Raw genomic sequence first — 20273 nt, 5'->3', positions numbered from 1 at the left:
CTGTATTGGAAAGTTTGGAATATAAATTCCACTAATATTAAGGATATAAATGAAATTCAAATCAACAGTGTAATGTGGCGAAAGGGAAAGAAAAAGGGGGAAAAAAACCACTTTGAAAAAGATAACCGAGAACTTTAAATTGCTTTGTTATCATAATAATATGAAAACTGATGGCTGTTCAGATAAAACGTTTCATCAGACTCAAAGTGGGATTTCATGGTGCGTTCAGGGAGCCCTACAGAGGAGAGGATATAAAAGGCCACTAATAAGCATAAAGGAAAGGGTGAAATTGTCATTTACCAGATTATACAGTCTTCCCTACTCATTTGATCTGATGCCGAATAAACGAATGATCGCCAAGAGTAACATATGTCAGCGCGAGCTCCAAGTAATCAGCCGCAGTTCCTCTCCCGCAGACGATTGGAGAGATGAGAAATGTCAGCGGCAAGAAGGAATTGATGGAGTAGAAGGAATTCCTGCTGAGGGTTAGCATGAGATGAGCGGATCAGGGAGGTAGAGGCGAAGATGCAATCACAATAACTGTGAAATGTAATCCCAAATACTGCAGATGACCGGCAATAAGTCATTTACAGAATGACACACAGACGCTAAAGCCGCTGATAGGTGGCACAAAAAAGGGTCAGCCTCAGCATTTCCTATATAGCAAGCAGAAATGTGATATCTCTGCTCAGCAGAGGCTTCGGCTCAAGGACTTGAGGCTCGCTATCTAATGTCAAGCAGCCGGTTTTTCAGAGAGTGGATTACATTTTCTGCATGGTGTATAAACTTGTGAATAGCTACAGACTCTACTATTCTAAGATTAGCGTCCAGACACCAACTTAAGGTGCACTGACAAGTTCTGATTTCCATGAGAAAAAAAAATATAAAACACCAGGGCTGTGGAGTCGGAGTCGTGCAGTCGGAGTTAGTTTTGGTTGGAGTCGGAGTCGGTAGAAATGTACCGACTCCAGCTTTAAAAAAAATGTATTAATATTTCATAATTGAACTTTCATATGAATTTTATAAATGTTACTCAAATATATATGTTCTATCAAACTATGAACAACAGTGATAAGCAGTTCTGCTGGAGATAGAGACATTTCTTACTTCTTGTGTGTCACTGTTCTCTACTGCCCTTATCTAATCTTATACTTGGTTAACCTCATGCTGCCCCAACCCCCCTACTTACAATGTATGAAACTGAAAGTGAAAATGTGTGGCAAATTCTTAGTAGTAAAGCTCCTCCTCTAGACTAGATCATACTAGGTGTGCGTCTTCCAAGCATCTCACAGCTGCCTGCTACTCAGAAGAGGAAGACTGTAAGAAGTATTATCCTTTCAACAAACTTTGCATCAGTTGACTGTGAGTACATGTGGAATAATAACAGTATTACTGACCACTATATCAGTTGTACGACCTGGCAATAATTTTGTACAATTGTTTTTAGGAAAAACAATTGTCATTTGGATTGTGAATGCAGAATTAAAAACCTGAGAATGTCAAAGAAGCATCACATTAAATCAGTTGTATTTGAACATTTCACCATCACTCAAGATAGAAAACATTATGTCTGTCAGTGTATGACAAATGATCCAGACGAAAACAAGTGCTGTGAAGCCAAGATGAGTGCATATTCAGGCAAAGATAAAAATGCTCCTACCAGAGCTTCTAATCTAAAGAGACATTTACAGCGCTTTCATCCAGAAGTACTGAAAGCAGTGGATGAGAAAGACTGCATCCAAACCAATGAACCAGTACCCAGCTCTTCCAGCCAAACAAAGGAGCAGAGAACTTTGCAGCCATCAGTTGCAAGATATTTTGTCAGTGACAAAGTTACTGTGACAATGACAGTAGATACATTTAAAAAACAGATCATAGAGCTTGTTGTAAAGGATAGTGTGCCTATTTCATTATTTTCATGACCAGCTTTTATGTGTCTGAATGGGGAAATGGCCCGCAAGCTTGGTGTTTCTCTGGAGAGAGAATTAGAAAATTAGTAATCGAAGAAGCTTTTAAACAAAAGGAAGAACTTAAAAAAACTCTCAAGGGACGCTTTCTGTTTCTTAAAATGGATGCCTGCACACGTCACAGAGTGAACTATTTTGCCATCAATGTCCGATTTGTTTGTGACAAAAATGAAATAGTTACCAAGACATTGGCAGTAAAAGACACCAAAGCTCATCACACCAGTGAGTTTCTCCAGGTCTTGGTGGAAAAGGTTCTGCAAGACTATGAACTTAAAAAAGAGCAAGCTCTTTCTGTCGTAACTGACAATGCTTCAAATATGATAAGTACTATTAAACTAATGAATGAGAGTAATGGTGGTGACCAGCAGCTAGAAGAACATTCTGGGTCCACAGACACAGAAATGTTTGAAATAGAGGAACACAGTATTGTAACTGAGGAGCAAACTGAAGTTGCTTCAGATGAACAGCAACATGATAGTTTAGATGATCTTGTTGAAACTGTGTCAATATGTTTTTTCATTCATCACATGCGCTGTGTTGTGCATACGCTACAGCTGGCTATAAGAGACAGTATGCAAGAAGGACATGCTGCTGCACTGATTGGCAAGGTGAGAAAATTGGCTACTGTTGCCAGAACCCCTAAAGTTGACTCAATTTTGAAGAGACGTGCTGGAAAAGGGGCAATTATTGATCAAGCCACACGATGGGACAGTACTTACTTAATGATTCAGCGCTTGGTTAAACTGAAAACCTTTCTTGTAGACATGGCTAACCCTCAACTGACGCTAAATGAAAGTCAGTGGAATCAGGTGACTGAGCTGGAAAAATTGCCAGAGCACCCATTTACAGTGACTAAAAAATTACAAGCAGAGGACTTAACTCCAGGTATTTTCTTAAAGGAGTAGAAGAACCTGATGTTTCGCCTGTCCCAAAGAGGAGGGTTAATTGCAAGTGGCATTGCTACATCAATGAAACGGAGAGAGGAGCTACTATTACAAAATAACATTCTTTTGGCAGCTGTTTATGTAGACCCAATGCATCGGCTTCTTCTAGATGATCAACAGCTAAGTAAAGGAAAAGAAGCTCTGTTTGAAATAGCAGTAAGGATGAAAGGGTTGCAGAACAGTCAGGAGGAACAAGAAGAATTTGGTCGTCCTGCCACATCTTCACCCTCATCATCAACTGATGAAGAATTTAATTTCGAAAAATATTTGGATCACAAGGACCGTGCAAAGCGTTCCCGCATAGAAGAAGAGTCATCCCCATCAAGGAAAACAGCCAGTATATTTCAGCAGAATTTTTCATGTGCACTAAAAGAAATTGAGAAATTTGGCCGTTCATCAAAAATAACAGTGCAACAAGCGATTCCTCTGTATCCTGACATTGTCAGAGATGTTGCCCGAGTGGTTACTGCTTTGCCACCAACACAAGTTAGTGTAGAGAGGTTGTTCTCTGCTCTCAAAATAATTAGATCAGATTTGAGGGCATCCATGAAGGAGGATCTGACAGAGGCAATACTTTTTCTGAGGACAAATTTATAGATTTCTTCTTATTAACTGCATAAAAGTGTTTATTGCATATTTACTTACAGTTTAGAAAAGTTTATAAAAGTTATTTGCTATATTCTAATTGTATTCTAATAAATGTAGTTTTTGCTCTAAGTGGTCTGATTACTTATATGATGGTGAGAAACTGAATAAGCACGATGTTTAATATTTTACAACAGTAAATTTGTTGTTATGAATTGGCCATTTATGAAGGAGTCGGAGCCAGAGTCGGAGTCTGATAAAATCCAGGAGTCGGAGTCGCAACTATGGCTTACCGACTCCACAGCCCTGTAAAACACAGCCGATTATGTGAAATAAAATACTATTTACACCTTCATAGAAACTTCTGTGACAAAGGATTCCTTGTCCTTGCTGGAAGTGGAGTATAGGGTTTGGTTTTGTTTTTTTCATATGATCGGATGGTTTTTTGTTTTTTTTTGCAGGTGAAGAAAAACAGTTGGGTTTTCTTTCATATTTAGAACTCCTACAGGAACTAAATATGGAAAATCCACAACAAATCCTTGTGCCCAAAAGATAAATGTTCCAGGTGTTACACCCTATTCACATTCTCCGGAAACAATCTTCATGGATTTGTACCTGCCGTTCAGAAAAATCATTAGCAGTAGGCATGCTCATTCATGTTCATTGTTCTTCCAGATTCTGAACAGAAGAACAACAGATTATCCATGCCGGATAATTGAGCAAATCCTTGTATTGACTGAGACATCCATGGAAGAAATCTGTGTGTCGGCCTGAAATCTATGCTGTGAATTCTCTTGTAAATACATGTTGGATTTGTCATTAGTAAATCCTGAACTTGTGAACACAAAGTAAAAAAGTAACTATACATGACTTTTGTTTAATTCAGTGACTTTTCCAACTTATGAAAAAAAAAATTAAGTAGAGCAAAATGAAAAAAAAAACTTACCAAGTTGCTGCAGATCTTTCCATTAGTCCTGGAGCTGCTTGCGGCAGATGATGGACCATATTGTGGTGGTGCCATGTCTTCCGTTTCAGTTGTTAGTGGAGGGCCAGGAGAGACGTCATCTACTTCAATGTCCTCACCAAGAACTTGACTATTCCTGTAAAATTAGAAACAAATAAATTTACTGCAACAAAAAGTCTGTGGACCAGAACAAAAGTGAGGATTCTCACATCAGTTTTTCTTAAAGGGGTTGTCCGGGCTCTTTTCCTATTCTGTAGGTGTACATAGGCTGCAGAATGCTGACAGCTTGTAATATACTCCCTGTCAGCATTCTGCACCGTTGCCTAGATTCCACACTTCAGCATGTGACTAGCTCTCACCTGATTCTGGAGGAGGTGGTCACACCTGGTCTAGTATTTTCCTTTGAAGAAATAGTGGAAAAATTGAGCAGCAAAAAAAGAAAAAAAAAAAAAAATTATATAAAAATTTATATATGAAACATCACACTTATTTGGATATGGGTACATGTGTAATTTTACATGGGTATAATGACTATGAATAACACAGGTAAAGAAAGACCTGGAGATAAAACTTCACTTGAAAAGTGTACAACGAAGGAATCAAGCTCTTAAAAAGTTAGACCGTAAAGTGTAATGTGTGTACACCTTACTAAAGTGGCTAGCTCAAGATTGATCCTCAACCATATTGGTCGCAGTGTTTGTCAGCAGGATGCCAGCCCCTACGCGCGTTTCTCGTCGGCTTCTTGGAGGGGGGCGTCATAGGCGAGTATAGTGTGCTGTGTTGTATGAGTGTCTGTCTAACGATCTATCCATTATCTATTTATCCATCTTTTTTATTTATTTTCTAGCTACCGAATATCCATTTACCTATTAACTATGTATCTATGTATTTATTTATATATTTATCTATTATATATTTATCAGCCGTCTTTCTCATATCTATCATCTATTATATATTATTTATCTGTTCTCTATTATCTATTTGATTATCTGTGTATCCATTATCTATCTACCTATCGACATAATATATGGTTATAATATTATTTATATGGAACCAGCCAGTAAAATATGAAAGAGGTATAAGCCACGTGAAGTGGGACTGGGGACAGGTGAGAGATTGCTTTGATTTTTTTTAAACAGTAATAGAGGAAAGGAGTGGAAAAAGCAGAGAGGAAAAAGAAAGAAAGAAAGAAAGAAAGAAAGAAAGAAAGAAAGAAAGAAAGAAAGAAAGAAAGAAAGAAAGAAAGAAAGAAAGAAAGAATCATGTGACAGCAGATCGAATTAGCAAGTACAGGGAAATCCTAACAGCGCATATGACGCACCTTTAGGATTCAGAGTGTCAATCTCAACCTGCAGAACTCCAAACACAGGGGACACCTGTCACCCTAGAGGAGCCAAGCAGCGAGAAGTCGCAGGGGACCGGACTCTTAAGCTTGTCATCAAAGTCTCCAGACGGATATTAAATCTATATTTTATCTGAAACATGGCAGAATTTCAGAGTAAAACATACACGACTGCAACAAATGAGCTACAATCTGATTCATACGGCCCGGGGGTCATGCAGCAGGAATCAGCTGTCAGGTTTCAATAATGTGGCAAAATAACATTGGAAGCCTCAGCGTCTTACTGTACATTACAAACTGCAATCTCCAGCTCACCATGTATTGGCCCGATGTGCAAACAAAAGCCATTCTATCAATTTAATTCAATGATACCAGCCAAGATGTATTATGAGCAGCAGATGATGTGTGTATCGTGAAGTTCTGCAGCAGTTGATATGTATATTATGAGGGTCTGCAGCGGCTAAGGTGTGCATTATAAGGTTCTGTAATACAATAGCAAAGGTATATACCAGCACCCTGTATGTGACAATGCAACAACAGGTGCTGTGAATCATGGACACAATAAAGGATCAGTCGTAGTGAATATAGAACGGGGATGTGAAAACCACAAAAAAAATACGACCAAGGATCCAATATTAAGCAAAAAGTAGTATCTCTTCATTAGGGAAGGACAAATAAACGGGAGAAAATGGGGAACATGTGCAAAGGAGCAAACAAAGTGCAGCAGTGTTAGAGGACATGCAGGATTAACCACGGCCAAAACAAATATATTTGGATACCAAAGTATCACTAACATGGTATTCTAGAGGCAAAAGATATCTTATTATAGTCTCCAAAAAAAATGCATAGCAGAAAATACAGTCAAAATTGCATACTTAATCACCAGCAATCATATGACCTGCTCACAACGGCGTTTTAAAAGGCCTACATGATAACAGACCTGTGTACATATAAGTCCATACCTATAATGTACCTATAATCATTTAGATAGTGTGACCAAAATATTAACGTAGCCAATTACTACCAATACCTCAAAGTAAGGATTATTGCCGGTGAGAGCTCGTCATATCGAGGAGACATATTACCTGCCCTACCGGGGAACACATACTAGCGCCCACACAGAAAGGGTCAATAACCCCAAGATGGTATTACCTCAAATGGTGAAAGTCCAAATGGCCGGGAGATCCGCACGTCACCCCGACGCGCGTTTCGGAGATATACTCCTTCGTCAGGGGTTCTGCAATAGTGATGAGCGAACGTGCTCGAATAACATCTTATGCGAGCATGCTCAGGTGGTATCCGAGTATCTTGGGCGTGCTCGTATATTATGTTAGATCGCCTGTGACTGCATGATTTGCGATAGTTAGACAGCCTAAATACGTGGGGATTGCCTGTTTGTTAGGGAATCCACACGTTTTTAGGCTAATAGCCACAAATTATACAGCCGCAGGGCCTTTAACATAATATACGAGCACTCCCAGATGCAGGGAAAACACCCGAGCAGCCTCAGATAAGACGTTATCCAAGCATGTTTGCTCATCACTATTCTGCAACAGTTGATGTGTGTATGATGAGGTTCTGCAGCAGGTGATAGGTGTATTATAAGGTTCTGTGGCAGCTGAGGTGTGATTTGTGAGGTTCTGCAACAGCTGAAGTGTGCACTGTGAGGTTCTGCAGCAGCCGATGTGTGATTTATGATGTTCTACAACAGCTGAGGCATGAATTATGAGGTTGTTCAGCAGCTTAGGTGAGTATTCTGAGGTTCTGCAGTAGCTGAAGTGTATTATGAGTTATGTACAGTGGCTTCCGAAAGTATTCGGACCCCTGGAACTTTTCAACCTTTTCCCACATATCATGCTTCAAACATAAAGATACCAAATGTAAATTTTTGGCGAAGAATCAACAACAAGTGGAACACAATTGTGAAGTTGAACGAAATGTATTGTTTATTTTAAATTTTTGTGGAAATGTGAAAAGTGGGGCGTGCAATATTATTCGGCCCCTTTACTTACAGTGCAGCAAACTCACTCCAGAAGTTCATTGTGGATCTCTGAATGATCCAATGTTGTCCTAAATGACTGATGATAAATATAATCCACCTGTGTGTAATCAAGTCTCCGTATAAATGCACCTGCTCTGTGATAGTCTCAGGGTTCTGTTTGAAGCACAGAGAGCATCATGAAGACCAAGGAACACAACAGGCAGGTCCGTGATACTCTTGTGGAGAAGTTTAAAGCCGGATTTGGATACAAAATGATTTCCAAAACTTTAAACATCCCAAGGAGCACTGTGCAAGCGATCATATTGAAATGGAAGGAGTATCATACCACTGCAAATCTACCAAGACCCGGCCGTCCCTCTAAACTTTCATCTCAAACAAGGAGAAGACTGATCAGAGATGCAGCCAAGAGGCCCATGATCACTCTGGTTGAACTGCAGAGATCTACAGCTGAGGTGGGACAGTCTGTCCATAGGACAACAAATCAGTTGTACTCTGCACATTCCAGCCTTTATGGAAGAGTGGCAAGAAGAAAGCCATTTCTCAAAGATATCACCTATTACGATTATGCATTGCTTATATATACACACTGTTGCTAGTATTTTTTTCTACTGTCCGAAAATGCTTTAGTGCACTTAAGCCTCCTGGCCACACCAAGGGTGCACCAAGCATCCTAAATAAGCATATCAGATAAAACTTCAATTTTGCAGAACGGAGGCAGTAATTAGTTTACTAAAGATATGAATTTTCAGAGATGCAACACCCAGACAGACTGACATGTAAAGTGTGGAGGAGGACTCCCCATTTAAAAGGTAGATATACCTACAAATGAACTGGAATATTCGCTAACAAGTGAGGCAATAACCACAGATAGAGGATGTGACTGTGTAATGAGAAGTGGATGAATTCTGGCAGTATATAACTTATTACCATGTTTTTCTTGGACTGTGGAGAGTAGATATGTAGTGATTTCTTTAATTAATGGAAGTACAAGAGTTTTGCATATAATGCCTAATAGCTAATTGAGCTTAGATTAAATGTTCCTATATAATTAGGTCCTCTCATCCAAAGCTAATCACTCGCTGGCAAATTATTGGCAGAGAGAAAGTCTAAGTCTCGGCGGCTCAGATTATACAAAATTGGAGTCATTAGTCATGGTTTTCCTTAGAAATATGTAAATGTCCTCTTTAAAAACATTTGTGCACAATGTTGCCTAGAAATGGGATAAGCGTGCGCCCGAGTAAGAGACATTAACTGACGAAGCCTCGGAGGCTGAAGTAGCGGCCATTTTAGATGGTTGTTCAGCGGTTGTTTGTGTACATGAGGAATTACACTATTTATGGAAAGAATCCGATTTGTATCCTACATTTGTCAACAGGCTTCCCCTATGAGCCTATGTCTGTGAATAACGGAAAGTACACGGACCAATGAAAAATAAAAAAAAAAAATCATAGCATGCAATAGTTACTCTCGAGTGTTGTATGAGAAGATGAAACTAACCCATTTAGGTGTACCCTAAAAAAATGGGATGCCATATGGAGTCACTGTATGGAATACGTTAACATAGGAAAGTCTGAATGGTCTTGTAAATTATTACAAGCCGCTGCTGCTCAAAATAAAATGGATTGCACATGGAGAACTAGTAGGAGAAAAAAAAAAATCTGAGTTTCTGGATGACACTCGGACAATTTTTTTATACGGTCGAGCGAACTAAGGCTGGGGTCACACTGAGTTAGGCAGTCCATTTAACGGAATTCGTTACACTGCGGCATAACGTGGTGTAACGCAATCTGTTAACACTGCCATTAACCCCCATTATCGGGCGCATCACCAACGCACGCCATAATCGGCATGCGCTAGCAATGTGCTGTCATTCTGTGACGGACCCTCGGACACGGGCTGCAGCATCCGAGGGTCTGTCACCGCTAGCGGTATAGCATAACGCAATTGCGTTATGCTATAGCGTTAACGCAGCCCGTCAATGCTATACGTTGAACGGACCGCTTTAATGCAGTATGAACCTGGCCTTAGCCTTACAATGATGTTTTTATCTACATTGTGTGTGCAGTATTTGTGCTATTAATATAGTTATTAATTAAAAACTTTACTCCATTAGGCTAGGTTCACATCGCGTTAGGGCAATCCGTTTAACAGATCCGTTTCTATGCGGCACTAACGCAATGTAAAGGATCTGTTAACGCACCCACTGACTTCCATTAGCGTAACGCATCCTAACGCATGTCAAAATCGGCATGTGTTAGTGATGGTCCGTTATTTTGTGACGCACCTGCGAACGCACAGAGAACGGAAGCGTTTGTTCTGCATAGAACTCTATTGGTAACGCAGGGTGAAGCAAAGCAACCATGCGTTAACGCGATTGCAAAAAAACAGACAATTTGGGGTTCATCGTTAGGGCAATCCGTTTAATGGCTCCGTTAAACGGATGCGCTAACGCGATGTGAACCTAGCCTTAGAGTATAACTGATACACCATGTCATTGGGATGGTCCAGTTTACTAGCAGAGTCGTGGTGTGGAGAGGCGTCCTTTCACTTTGATCGACCCACTCCAGCCAGGTGACCTCAACGCCGTTGTCTTTAGAATCCAGGGCAGACATTTGCACCATCCGGGCTCAGAACACCACTGTCATATGTATACACCTCAGCCTCACTGTATTATATTGCACAGGTGTTCCGAGTGTCTGTATTGGAATTCAAGGACATGGAGGCAAGGTTTTACTTGACAACTACAGTGGCATGTAAAAGTTTGGGCACCTCTGGTCAAAATTACTGTTATTGTGAACAGTTAAGCAAGTTGAAGATGAAATGATCTCTAAAAGGGTTACATTTAAAGATGACACATTTCCTTTGCATTTTAGGCAAAATTAGTCATCTTTATTACATTTTACACATTCCAAAAAGGAATATAGGCAGATGCAAAAGTTTGGGCACCCTTGGAGATGTGTGCTCACTAGTGATGAGCGAGTATACTCATTGCTCGGGTTTTCCAGAGCATGATCAGGTGATCTCTGAGTATTTGGAAGTGCTCGGAGATTTAGTTTCTGTTGCCGCAGCTGCATGTTTGCGGCTACTTGACAGCCTGAATACATGTGGAAATTCCCTAACAAACAGGCAATCTCAACATGTATTCAGGCTGCCAAGTAGCCGCAAACATGCAGCTGCGGCAACAGAAACTAAATCTCCGAGCATGCCAAAATACTCGGAGATCACCTGAGCATGTTCAAGAAAACCCAAGCAATGAGTATACTCGCTGATCACTAGTGCTCAGATAACTTTAACCAAGGTTTCAGGCTTTAATCAGCCTGTTAGGGTTATGTCTTGTTCACCATCACCGCTATGAAACGCCAAATTATGCAAATTTTTTAGCTTTATAAAAACTCTGCCCCCTCTAACCTTGTGCCAGAAAACAGCAGCCATGGGTTCGTCTAAGAAGCTGCCTAGCACTCTGAAAATGAAAATGGTGGAGGCACACAAAGCAGGAGAAGGCTATAAAAAGACAGAAAAGGTTTTTTTCTCCAAATTGCTCTTTCCTCAGTTCAAATGTAATTAAGAAATGGCAGTTGATCGGAACAGTGGAGGTCAATATAAAGTCTTGAAGACCAAGCAAAATTTCAGTGTCAGCTGCTTGTAGGATTGTTAGAGAGGCAAATCAGAACCCCTGCTTGACTGCAAAAAACTTTCAGAAAGATTTAGCAGACTGCTGTTCACAGACACCTGCACAAATATGGCCTTCATGGAAGAGTCATCAGAAGAATACCACTCCTGTGTCCTCATCATAAAATTCAGCATCAGAAGTATGCAAAAAAACATCTAAACAAGCTTGATACATTTTGGAAACAAGTCCTGTGAACCAATGATCAAAGGTATGTGTGGAGAAAAAAGGACACAATTTCAGAAAAAGAAAATATTGCCGACCATTAAGCATGTGTGTAGATCACTCATGCTTTCGGGTTGTAATGCAGCTAATGGCACAAAGAACATTACACCGGTAGAGGGAAGAATGGATTTAATAAAATTTCAAACTCTTGATGCAAACATAACACCATCTGTAAAAAAAGCTGAAGTTGAAAAGAGGATGGCTTGTACAAATGGATGATAATCGTGAACACATGTCAAAATCCACAATAGATGCCATCAAAAGATGCAAGCAAGCTGAGGGTTTTACAATAGTCCCCTGATCTGAACATCATTGAAAATCTGTGACTAGACTTCAAAACAGCAGTACTCACAGAACTCAAGAATTTTCCAAGGAAGAATGGATGAAAATCCCTCAAACAAGAATTGAAGGACTCTTGGCTGGCTACAAAAAGTGTTTACAAGCTGCCATACTTTCAAAAGGGGGTGCTACTAAGTACTAACCATAGTAACTATCAAAAGTCCATTCAAGGTGTCTTACCAACCTCAAACCAATCATATTATTCATCATCCCATATCATTAATAGGGATAAAGAGGCACGGGCAACAAATCAATTAAAATAAATATTCTATTTTCACTATAGGTACTAACCATGCAAGGTGCAAAACACTTGCATCGGTGCATTTTCCTTTTAGTAACTTTTAAAATGTAAAAGAAGATTTTTTAAATATATATATAAATTTTTTTGCTAGGAGCATCACTCTGTCCGAAGCCTTTATGAACTGCGCAAGCGCAACGCGCCTGCGCAGTCTGGCCCCACAGAGTTAAGCATCCTGGGATGAGGATTGTGGCCCAGGAGATCGCGATATGCGCCATCTCCGGTAAGTTCGTTTCTTCAGGCCGGAGGCCTGGACAAGAATCCTCAGGCGGAAATGGCGCATGCGTATAGCGCACTTCATTCGCCATTTTTTTGGTGGGCGGAAAATATTGAAATAAGGCCGTGATGTCAGAAGAGGGCGGGTTGTGCAGTCCATGCTTTCCGGCACCATTTTTACAGATATGTCAGCGGAGCAATCCAGCCACTTTCTACTGAATATATATAGAAAATACATCAGCGCAGCATCCCAAACACTTTTTACTGAATATATATAGCAGCACATGACCGGATGGGGGCGCAGGATGGGAGCAGCACATGACAGGATGGGGGCGCAGGATGGGAGCAGCACATGACAGGATGGGGCGCCGGATGGGAGCAGCACATGGCAGAATGGGGGCGCAGGATGGGAGCAGCACATGACAGGATCGGGTGCAGAATGGAAGCAGCACATGACAGGATGGAGGGGCAGGATGGGAGCAGCATATGAAAGGATGGAGGCGCAAGATGGGAGCAGCAGCACATGACAGGATGGGGGAGCAGGATGGGAGCAGCACATGACAGGATGGGGCGCAGGATGGGAGCAGCCCATGACAGGATGGGGGCGCAGGATGGGAGCAGCCCATGACAGGATGTGAGCACCACATGACAGGATGGGGGCACAGGATGGGAGCAGCACATGACAGAATGGGGGCACAGGATGGGAGCAGCACATGACAGAATGGGGGCGCAGGATGGGAGCAGCACATGACAGAATGGGGGCACAGGATGGGAGCAGCCCATGACAGAATGGGGGCACAGGATGGGAGCAGCCCATGACAGGATGTGAGCACCACATGACAGGATGGGGATGCAGGATGGGAGCAGCATATGACAGGATGGGGGAGCAGGATGGGAGCAGCATATGACAGGATGGGGGCGCAGGATGGGAGCAGCATATGACAGGATGGGGGCGCAGGATGGGAGCAGCATATGACAGGATGGGGGCGCAGGATGGGAGCAGCACATTGACAGGATGGGGGAGCAGGATGGGAGCAGAACATGATAGGATGGGGGCGCAGGATGGGAGCAGCACATGACGGAATGGGGGCGCAGGATGGGAGCAGCCCATGACAGGATGGGGGCGCAGGATGGGAGCAGCCCATGACAGGATGTGAGCACCACATGACAGGATGGGGGCACAGGATGGGAGCACATGACAGAATGGGGGCGCAGGATGGGAGCAGCCCATGACAGAATGGGGGCGCAGGATGGGAGCAGCCCATGACAGGATGGGGGCGCAGGATGGGAGCAGCCCATGACAGGATGGGGGCGCAGGATGGGAGCAGCCCATGACTGGATGGGGGCGCAGGATGGGAGCAGCCCATGACAGGATGGGGGCGCAGGATGGGAGCAGCCCATGACAGGATGGGGGCGCAGGATGGGAGCAGCCCATGACAGGATGGGGGCGCAGGATGGGAGCAGCCCATGACAGGATGTGAGCACCACATGACAGGATGGGGGCACAGGATGGGAGCACATGACAGGATGGGGGCGCAGGATGGGAGCAGCCCATGACAGGATGTGAGCACCACATGACAGGATGGGGGCGCAGGATGGGAGCAGCATATGACAGGATGGGGAGCAGGATGGGAGCAGCATATGACAGGATGGGGGAGCAGGATGGGAGCAGCACATTGACAGGATGGGGGAGCAGGATGGGAGCAGCACATGACAGGATGGGGGCGCAGGATGGGAGCAGCCCATGACAGGATGTGAGCACCACATGACAGGATGGGGGCGCAGGATGGGAGCAGCATATGACAGGATGGGGGAGCAGGATGGGAGCAGCACATTGACAGGATGGGGGAGCAGGATGGGAGCAGCACATGACAGGATGGGGGCGCAGGATGGGAGCAGCCCATGACAGGATGTGAGCACCACATGACAGGATGGGGGCGCAGGATGGGAGCAGCATATGACAGGATGGGGGAGCAGGATGGGAGCAGCATATGACAGGATGGGGGAGCAGGATGGGAGCAGCACATTGACAGGATGGGGGAGCAGGATGGGAGCAGCACATGATAGCATGGGGGCGCAGGATGGGAGCAGCACATGACAGGATGGGGGAGCAGGATGGGAGCAGCACATGACAGAATGGGGGCGCAGGATGGGAGCAGCACATGACAGAATGGGGGCGCAGGATGGGAGCAGCACATGACAGAATGGGGGCGCAGGATGGGAGCAGCACATGACAGAATGGGGGCGCAGGATGGGAGCAGCACATGACAGAATGGGGGCGCAGGATGGGAGCAGCACATGACAGAATGGGGGCGCAGGATGGGAGCAGCACATGACAGAATGGGGGCGCAGGATGGGAGCAGCACATGACAGAATGGGGGCGCAGGATGGGAGCAGCACATGACAGAATGGGGGCGCAGGATGGGAGCAGCACATGACAGAATGGGGGCGCAGGATGGGAGCAGCACATGACAGAATGGGGGCGCAGGATGGGAGCAGCACATGACAGAATGGGGGCGCAGGATGGGAGCAGCACATGACAGAATGGGGGCGCAGGATGGGAGCAGCACATGACAGAATGGGGGCGCAGGATGGGAGCAGCACATGACAGAATGGGGGCGCAGGATGGGAGCAGCACATGACAGAATGGGGGCGCAGGATGGGAGCAGCACATGACAGAATGGGGGCGCAGGATGGGAGCAGCACATGACAGAATGGGGGCGCAGGATGGGAGCAGCACATGACAGAATGGGGGCGCAGGATGGGAGCAGCACATGACAGAATGGGGGCGCAGGATGGGAGCAGCACATGACAGGATGGGGGCGCAGGATGGGAGCAGCACATGACAGGATGGGGGCGCAGGATGGGAGCAGCACATGACAGGATGGGGGCGCAGGATGGGAGCAGCACATGACAGGATGGGGGCGCAGGATGGGAGCAGCACATGACAGAATGTGAGCACCACATGCCAGGATGGGGACGCAGAATTGGAGTAGCACATACCAAGATGGGGGCAGCACGTACCAGAATGGGGGCGCAGGATGGGAGCAGCACATGACAGCATGGGGGTGGAGGATGGGAGCACATGACAGGATTGGGACGCAGGATTTGAGCACATGACAGGATGGGGCCGCAGGATGGGAGCAGCACATGACAGGATGGGGGCGCCAGATGGGAGCAGCACATGACAGGATGGGGGAGCAGGATGGGAGCAGCACATGACAGGATGGGGGAGCAGGATGGGAGCAGCACATGACAGGATGGGGGAGCAGGATGGGAGCAGCACATGACAGGATGGGGGCGCAGGATGGGAGCAGCACACGACAGGATGGGGGCGCAGGATGGGAGCAGCACATGACAGGATGGGGGCGCAGGATGGGAGCAGCACATGACAGGATGGGGGCGCAGGATAGGAGCAGCACATGACAGGATGGGGGCGCAGGATGGGAGCAGTACATGACAGGATGGGGCAAAGTATGAGAGCACCACATGACAGGATGGAGATGCAGAATTGGAGTAGCACATACCAAGATGGGGGCAGCACGTACCAGAATGGGGGCGCAGGATGGGAACACCACATGACAGGACGGGGTTGCAGGATGGGAGCACATGACAGGATTGGGGCACAGGATGGGAGCACATGACATGATTGGGGCACTGGGAGCACATGACAGGACTGGTGCGCAGGATGGGAGCACATGACAGGATTGGGGTGCAGGATGGGAGCACATTTTCAGGAAGAGGGCACAGGAAGAGAGTAGCACATGACAAGATGGAGGTGCACAAAACAGGATGAGAGCAGCATATGACAGGATGGGGTGGCAAAATGGTAGCACATGAGAAGATTAGGGTGCAGGATGGAAGCAGCACATACCAGGATGGAGACCATGTACCAATATCAATGCTCACCACCTGGGTGTAGAACGGGTTCAATAGCTAGTGTACTTTTCATCTGGACTGCAACAAGTGATGAGTTTTTACTAAACTAAACGTTACTAATTAAGTGTAAAGGTTCATTTCTGCACTAGACTTTGCCACTGCTACCAATTACTTTACCTTAATGTGGCCTCCTGTGATGGATGTCTGGTAATGACTTTGAAGAAGTATTTGTCTGGCAGGAGAGAGATGCAGTCGCCAGAACGCAGCCAACACCATTCATTTCTTTCCAAGGGCGCATATGTGTTTTTGCCACTGGCTCGATGAAAACAGGGATTCACATGTGTCTGTTAGGACAGGAGAGAAAGATCACAGAAGGTTGAGGACACCGACACTGGTTGAAGACACACCGAGGGCACTGAGAAGCACAGCGGCTGTAAGGAATTTCTAGCCTACAGTACTGGAAGTTCCAGATATGGAACACCAACTTAAATTCAGGTTGTATGCCAAAATATACCTCGTATCAGCGTACCACTTTGAATTCTATATGGCCCTTTCGAGTGGTGCAATCACAAAATTTGGCACATGGACCTTATAAGGTTATGCACTTTTGATCTAGATGTTTTAGGCCAGGTTCACAGATTGACTTTTTGAACACAAATTGGCTGGAATCGAGAGCCGACACCATGTCGCATTTGGGGAGTCCCCTGATTTGCCTAAACAGAGACACTACCCACACGTGACCCTATTTTGGAAAACAGACCCCTATCGAAAGGGAAGGAGTGACATTTTGTAATGCAGACTTTTGTGGAATGGTCTGCGGGCGTCATGTTGCATTTGGAGAGCCCCTAATGTGCCTGAGGAGTAGAAAACACTCGCCCCCCCCTCAAGTGACCCTATATTGGAATTGATCTAATGTTTTCCTGATATATGAATGTAATAATGTGGTGGCATACGTCCATTTTGTAGAGTGCATCAGGTTGGTATATGTGAGTTACTTAGTGTACGTCAGTTTGGCATATGCGAGTTCTGCAAGTCAGAAATTAATTTAGTAGTCCATGGATGTGTGGAACAGTTTGAAGCATTCTTTTATACATAGGCCAGGTTTGTCACAGCAGGTGTCCCATTGCCAAATGGTGTTTTGGAGTATCCCATTCTGTCACACAACTGGCACCTCTTTTGCGACCTTCGTTTCTTTGAGGGAAATCACCTGTGAAATGTTGGCCTGGCACGATACGAGCACCTTCAGTTCCAGAAGTGCTGGTCTGACCTGCACATCATGATATCATGAAAGCTTTGTACATTGCCATCTGTACAATGTGCACGGTCAGCTTCTTGTACCACACCTTGGCTTTTCTCATGGCACTCCACTCTATTGCTGGAGGACTTGATCAGAGAGATAACTCCCCCATGTTCTTGCTATACCCCAGGGGCAGGGGGGCATTTAATAAACAGATTTTGCCCAAAATTGACAAAATCCTTTAACTACAGAAACAAAACAGGTCGAGATCATGCACATCACAACGGTCCCTTAACAGTGGCACATGGAGTCACCGAGGAGTCTCCTGCATTAGTAACATACATTTTAGCATAGTAGTGGGTACCAGAACTCAATTTAGTTAGGAGTAAAGTCTTTGGCAAAGGACAATCTTTAGACCGCATGAGAAAAAAAAAAAAAACAAGACCAAGCATTTATCCTACAACTCTAGATTTCAGAATAAACCATCCACTGCAGTAATAGTGAGCAGTAAAAATACGATATGTGCCCTACAGATGTCCCCTTCATGGAGGATCGTACTTTCCCAGATGATCATGTCCATTCAGTAACAGACACAGCACACTCACAAAGTGAAGAACGTCTACTTTTCCCAGATACCTTCTAAAGTCAGACTTGAAAATCTCACAGCATGCAATGTTTTCATGGCAGCCACAAACTCACGATGTATATAAATCTGTTTGCTTGCTTCATTGCGCTTGTGAAAGCCAGAGAGTAGAAGGCGCAGCCAGCTCGATGCCCGCAGGCCGTCATTTAGACATGATTGGGACCATTAGAAGTCTGGCTTTAAACTGCTCACAATGGAAGCCACGAAACAAATCAATAGTATTAGTACTAATGGAATGAATCTGTGTGTTTTCAACACAAAATGGAAAATGCGATGCTTTGGAGCAACATCTAGCAAACTTCAGAATGCAATTTTCCTACAGTACAAATTACACCCGCCTTTATGACTTGGTCAGGAAAAGTCTCTATGCAAAATCTGCCTCATTCGGTTGACAGTACTAGTTTTATATTAGTAAATGCATTCATGTACAAATACCTTAACTGTAGAAAAGCTTTTCATTAGAGGTTAGACATTAGATAAGCTTACCGTATATGCTTGTGTATAAGCCGAGATTTTCAGCACATTTTTTGTGCTGAAACGAAGGGAATGACAATACCCTGAAGGGAAGACAATACCCTGCCAAATCCCTAAGGGGCTAACAATAAACTGATCCCCAGGCTCCTGCCCTAACAAAGGCAGTCCACAACTAGCCCTAAATTGCACATGCCCTGCACTTTCCCTAAGGCGGTGTTCCCTACGGCGGTCGGACACCGCCTTAGGGAAAGTGCAGGGCATGTGCAATTTAGGGCTAGTTGTGGACTGCCCTTGTTAGGGCAGGAGTCTGGGGATAAGCTTATTGTTAGCCCCTTAGGGATTTGGCAGGGTATTGTCTTCCCTTCATCTATCCTCCAGTTGGACTGAACAGAGGATTTTCTGTGACTCCTGACCCATGACTCTACTTGGTGAGACTTTTCCTTTTATTATTTCCTCACCTGATTGTCTATTTCTTGGTCTTGAGAGACCTTTTGTAATTTTAAATGACTTTTTCATATATGTGCAATTAGACGAGGATGGGAATAAGGAGCCACGCAGACGAGGATGGGAATAAAGAGCCACGCAGACGAGGATGGGAATAAGGAGCCACGCAGACGAGGATGGGAATAAGGAGCCACGCAGACGAGGATGGGAATAAGGAGCCACGCAGATGAGGATGGGAATAAGGAGCCACGCAGACGAGGATGGGAATAAGGAGCCACGCAGACGAGGATGGGAATAAGGAGCCACGCAGACGAGGATGGGAATAAGGAGCCACGCAGACGAGGATGGGAATAAGGAGCCACGCAGACGAGGATGGGAATAAGGAGCCACGCAGACGAGGATGGGAATAAGGAGCCACGCAGACGAGGGTGGGAATAAGGAGCCACGCAGACGAGGGTGGGAATAAGGAGCCACGCAGACGAGGGTGGGAATAAGGAGCCACGCAGACGAGGATGGGAATAAGGAGCCACGCAGACGAGGATGGGAATAAGGACCACGCAGACGAGGATGGGAATAAGGAGCCACGCAGACAAGGATAGGACTAAGGAGCCATGCAGACGAGGATGGGAATAAGGAGCCACGCAGACGAGGATGGGAATAAGGAGCCACGCAGACGAGGATGGGAATAAGGACCACGCAGACGAGGATGGGAATAAGGAGCCACGCAGACAAGGATAGGACTAAGGAGCCATGCAGACAAGGATAGGACTAAGGAGCCACGCAGACAAGGATGGGGATGAGGGGACAATGCATACCCGGCTTATACTCAAGTATATGTTTTCTATGATTTTTGTGGCAAAATTAGATGCTTCGTCTTATACTCAGGTCGGCTTATACATGAGTATATATGGTACGTAATAAAGTTAATTCAAAAGTGGCCTTTATCAGCAAAGCTCCTGAAGCTGTGAAATGCGTATTCATGGGTTGTGCTCAGTTTTGCAGCGGAGCTACATCAAAATTAAAGCAAACCTGTCAGCAGGATTTTGC

The 20273-nt window shown here is 44.8% G+C and overlaps 1 protein-coding gene across 1 annotated transcript in view; it reads right to left on the bottom strand.

Annotated features, from left to right (window-relative positions):
- APLF (aprataxin and PNKP like factor) overlaps nucleotides 1–20273 on the bottom strand; it is a 182882-nt gene that overhangs the window by 120611 nt on the left and 41998 nt on the right. Inside the window, exons 3-4 of the mRNA XM_073553796.1 lie at nucleotides 16606–16772; nucleotides 4443–4596 (exon numbers count right to left, since the gene is read on the bottom strand). Coding sequence (XP_073409897.1) covers nucleotides 4443–4596; nucleotides 16606–16772 — 321 coding nt within the window. The remainder of the gene's footprint in view (nucleotides 1–4442; nucleotides 4597–16605; nucleotides 16773–20273) is intronic.

Source organism: Dendrobates tinctorius, unplaced genomic scaffold (genome assembly GCF_039654945.1).
Source record: "Dendrobates tinctorius isolate UK_male_01 unplaced genomic scaffold, ASM3965494v1 ptg000203l, whole genome shotgun sequence".
Taxonomy (NCBI): Eukaryota; Metazoa; Chordata; class Amphibia; order Anura; family Dendrobatidae; genus Dendrobates; species Dendrobates tinctorius.
This window is presented reverse-complemented; position numbering and strand designations above follow the sequence as displayed.